The 4,413-nt window shown below is 40.4% G+C and overlaps 2 protein-coding genes across 2 annotated transcripts; one reads left to right on the top strand and one right to left on the bottom strand.

The window, feature by feature from the left end:
- Positions 1-217: 217 nt before the first annotated feature.
- On the top strand, positions 218-2,515 carry LOC111776987 (BTB/POZ domain-containing protein SR1IP1-like). Its single transcript, XM_023656417.1, is given in 5 exon segments — positions 218-489; positions 562-631; positions 706-1,242; positions 1,323-1,832; positions 1,917-2,515. Coding segments are annotated over 5 exon segments (1,674 nt in total). The 5' UTR covers positions 218-424; the 3' UTR covers positions 2,409-2,515.
- Positions 2,516-3,391: 876 nt separating this feature from the next.
- On the bottom strand, positions 3,392-4,271 carry LOC111777668. Its single transcript, XM_023657373.1, has 2 exons — positions 4,018-4,271; positions 3,392-3,921 (listed from the first exon to the last, which is right to left on the bottom strand). The coding sequence occupies exons 1-2, from the start codon at positions 4,090-4,092 to the stop codon at positions 3,535-3,537; spliced, it is 462 nt and encodes a 153-aa protein (XP_023513141.1). The 5' UTR covers positions 4,093-4,271; the 3' UTR covers positions 3,392-3,534.
- Between the last annotated feature and the right edge of the window lie 142 nt (positions 4,272-4,413).

Genomic DNA, 4,413 nt, shown 5'->3' with positions numbered 1-4,413 from the left:
ATAACGGACGCGATGGGAGAAAAGTTGTTGAATGGTAAGTGTTAGTTGGTTGTTTGGTGTTAGGGAAATTATTATAAGTTTGTAACATTGTTTTTGAGATAAACTAAACCCTTTTTTGTTGAAAAATTAAGAAGTTAAGATATGTGGATGTTGCATTTTGGTGTGTTTGCTCCACCCAACATACATCCCCTAATCTCATCTCCCAAGCCCACACCACATGCTCTTAGCCCCATCTTCTTTCTTCCCAATTTGCCCTTCCTTTTCCCCTTTATTACCCTAAATGCCATTCCTTCTGCTCATGATTGGGAGCCTGCAGATTTTGGTATGTTGGTGTCATTACAAAAGTAAATGAACAATTTTTGAAGTGAAAAAGTTCCTGATGAGATGAAACCATCATGAATTTCAAGGTTCTTCAATCTCTCCCATGGCGGATCTTGAACAACATAAGAAACACCTTCAATCCACAGCCATGAAGAGGACCAGTGAATGGTATGTTCTTCTTCATTAAACTAGCTGCTATGGAAGTTCATCACTTTCTCTTATGATTCTGCTTTTGTTTAGGATCTTTTCCCAAGAAATTCCAAGTGATATCACAGTTCATGTTGGGGAAGCCTCCTTCGCCTTGCATAAGGTACAACAACGACTCAAATTCAATTTAGATGTTCTTAGATACATGAATTGAAGTTAGTTTTGTTTGTTTTGAAGTTCCCTCTTGTTTCAAAATGTGGGCACATAAGAAAACTAGTATCAGAATCAAGTGATGCTGATGTTACTACAAGTATTGAGCTCCACGATTGTCCTGGCGGGGCCGAGGTGTTTGAGCTAGCTGCCATGTTCTGCTACGGGATATTGAAGCTCTAGCTGTACTTCTTGTAGCGGTACGAGGCCACCGCAGCGGAGTATCTCGTGATGACGGAGGAATACGCCGTTGGAAACCTTGTGGGGAGAAGTGAGGCTTATATAAATGAAGTTGCACTCAAAAGCCTTTCAGGGGCAGTGTCTGTTTTGCATATGTCTCAATCCCTTCTTCCAACAGCAGAGAAGGTCAAATTAGTGAGCCGTTGCATTGATGCTATTGCCATTGTGGCTTGCAAAGACACTCATTGGTGGGCTGAGGACTTGACTGTTCTAAGAATTGATATCTTCCAAAGAGTTCTTCTTGCAATGATGTCCAGAGGCTATAAACATTACTCTCTTGGTCCTGTTCTAATGCTGTATGCGAAGAAATCGCTCCGTGGCTTGGTGAGATCTCGATCCGATCCGATTTATTTGTTTGTTTTTGTTGTTTTTGTGTTGTTGTGTAAACATAGTTAGTGCATCAGGAGGTATTTGGGAAGAGGAGGAAGAAAATTGAGGCAGAACAAGAAGAAGAGCATGAGAAGAGAGTTGTATTGGAAACAATAGTGAGTCTTCTGCCAAGGGAGAAAAACGCGTTATCGGTTAGCTTTGTGTCGATGCTCCTCCGTGCAGCGATATATCTCGAGACGACGGTTGCTTGCCGGTTAGATTTGGAGAGGAGAATGGGTGCAGAATTAGGAGAGGCTGTTTTGGATGATCTTTTGATTCCATTATATGCCTTCACTGGACATACATTGTTTGATGTTGACACTGTTCACCGGATCCTCCTCAATTTTGTTGAGTTTCAACACATTTCATTCCCCTCATCAGCCGAGTTTGAAAGAGTGGGAAAATTAATGGAGAATTATATGGCTGAAATTGCCTCGGATCCCAATTTATCTCTCACAAAATTCATTAATCTTGTTGAACTTGTTCCTGAACACTCAAGAGCTACAGAAGATGGAATCTATAGGGCCATAGATATCTACTTGAAGGTGAAACAAGTCTGTCTTAATATCAAATTCCCATTTTTGATGATACCCTTTTACTGAATCATCATGTTGTATGGCTATTCATAGGCTCATCCTGGTTTGAGTGATATGGAAAGGAAGAAAGTATGCAGTTTAATGGACTGCCAGAAGCTATCAAGACAGGCGTGCGCTCACGCCGCACACAACGATCGTCTTCCCGTTCAAACCGTTGTGCAGGTGCTATATTACGAGCAGCAACGGCTACGAGATGTCGTGAATGACGGTGTCACCAGAGTCGAGTTGCCTCCAGTTTTAGATGAGCTCTCCATTTTGAGAAGGGAGAATGAGGAACTGAAGGTGGAGGTTGTCAAAATCAAAATGAAACTGAGAGAGTTTGAGAAGCCATCCATTAGCAGTTCACAAACAAACACTCAACTGCAGGCTGCTGCTGAGAACCCTCCACCACCCAAGAAATCATTCATCAATTCTGTGTCGAAGAGGCTCGGTCGCCTCTACCCGTTCGTCCGTGCCGATGGAGTCGCATCGAACTCGAAAGGCCGAGTCAGGCGAGCCAAGGACCGGCGGCATTCAGTATCCTGAGCCAGCCTTGGATTGTTTCAAAACCTCTTTGTTTCTTAGTGTTTGTAATAAGATAAAAGGGTTGAGAATTAGTGGGGTCTGAATCTGAATAATTGAATCTCTTTCTACAAAAAGCTTTTGGATTATAAAAAAAAAAAAAAAAAAAANGGACATAGCTGCAGAAACAGCACGTTTTGGTCGGTTTATCTCACCCAATTCTTCATGGTCCCTAAAAGAATATGTTTCAAACTCAGCTCTTTTTTGAGTTTTGTTCCATATTTTATACCTTAATCAAACCCCTTTTATGCATTTTGTTTTTTTTTTTTGTTTCAATACGGGAATCTTCTGTTCTTGTCATGGTAGAGGCACCTACTGAACAACTCAAGTCCACCGCCGGTAGATATTGTCCTTTTTTGGTTTTTCCTTCTAGACTTTCCTGATTGAGAGAGGTTTCCACACCCTTACAAAGAATGCTCGTTCTCCTCCCCAACCGATGTGGGATCTTACAATCCACCTCCCTTCGGGGCTCAGCATCCTCACTAACACTCGTTTCCTTCTCCAATCTATGTGGGACCCCAAATCCACCCCCTTCGAGACCCAGCGTCCTTGCTAGCACACCGTCTTATGTCCACCCCCTTTCGAGGCTCAGCTTGGATCTAATACCATTTGTAACGGTCCAAGCCCGCGGCTAGCCGATATTGTCCTCTTTGGACTTTTCCGTCTAAACTTCCCCTCAAGGTTTTTAAAACGCATCTCCTAAGAAAAAGTTTTCACATCCCAGGGATGTAGGATCTCACATACCTCATTCTTATACTATTTTAGTTTAACTTAGCTTAATTTAAGCCTTACATGAGCAGCTGCAGACCTCTATCAATCATAGATGAGTATTACGCATTCCTATCATAATCATAACCTACATTCGTTTTCGACCTTGATTGAATTTGAGATGATAACTTGTGCCTTATCCACCTAACTACGCTTAAATCAACAACGACAAGATGGTATGTCATGTGCAAAGGGTGGGTGATAATGATATTAACTCGGTTATAAACTTGTACACAGATAAGGCTCTTAATCAGCCATTGACAAGGGAATTATAAAAACTAAAAACAAAAGCAATCAATAACATAAAAAAGAAAAATGGAAATCAAGTGAGATTAAGGCTTACAACTTGACAAAGCCATGGATTTGGATGGTGTTGAGCAAGCCTGGTTTCATCTTGAAGCTCGAGAAATCCGAGAAACTCGCCATCTCGATAAAGAATTCCACCTTTAGGCGCAGATCCAGTGGTCGAGGAAGAGGAAGAATCGGAACCTCCTTTCATTAATTCACCCAATTTCTTCCTCCTCCTTCTTCTCCCTCCAACTTGATTACTATAACTGGAAGGCCCCAATGTCAATTCAATCTCACTTTCCTGAATAAACTCAATCTCTTCACCTTCTTCTTCTTCTTCCTCCTCTGTTTTTCCCCTGTTTTCAGCTATGTTCTTCATCAAAACCTTCTGAATTCTGTACAATCGGTGGAGCTCATAAACCTGCAACAAAAAAATAAAATGCTCTGGCCGCTGTTAAACAAAAAGACAAGAGGAAATAAAGGGAGGTGGAGGAAGAAGAAGAAGAAGAAAAGGTACTTGGTGACGAAATGTGTGTTCATGGTTTAACATTGCCATCTTCAAATTGTGTTTACAGTAAGATTCGTCCGCCATGGGAGATCTACGAGAGAGAGAGAGAGAGGAGAATTTTGAATGCTCAGAAATTTCTTGCTGTTTTTCTGGTTCCGAGAATGTTGGGGGCCTTACAAATGGATCATGGAACAAGTAGATCTTCAGATTTTTGCCTAAAAACAGAACACAAACTCAAAACGACACTGGATTGAATCCAACACAAACAACAACAGTGTCAATATACATATATTATAAATGTTATTATTTCTTTACGTTTCTTTTTTTTTTTTTTTTTTTTTTTTTTTTTTTTTTTTTTTTTTTTTTTTTTTTTTTTTTTTTTTTTTTTTTTTTTTTTTTTTTTTT

Source organism: Cucurbita pepo, chromosome LG16 (genome assembly GCF_002806865.2).
Source record: "Cucurbita pepo subsp. pepo cultivar mu-cu-16 chromosome LG16, ASM280686v2, whole genome shotgun sequence".
NCBI classification, from domain to species: domain Eukaryota; kingdom Viridiplantae; phylum Streptophyta; class Magnoliopsida; order Cucurbitales; family Cucurbitaceae; genus Cucurbita; species Cucurbita pepo.
Note: the sequence above shows the minus strand (reverse complement) of the source record. Positions and strands in the feature narration are given on the sequence as shown.

What these genes read in the sequence shown, in the direction of transcription:
- LOC111777668 (XM_023657373.1), bottom strand. Translation starts at nt 4,092, where the DNA reads ATGGCGGACGAATCTTACTGTAAACACAATTTGAAGATGGCAATGTTA. An exon ending in AACACACATTTCGTCACCAA is followed by an intron (nt 3,922 to 4,017) that starts GTACCTTTTCTT and finishes TTTTTGTTGCAG; the next exon opens with GTTTATGAGCTCCACCGATT.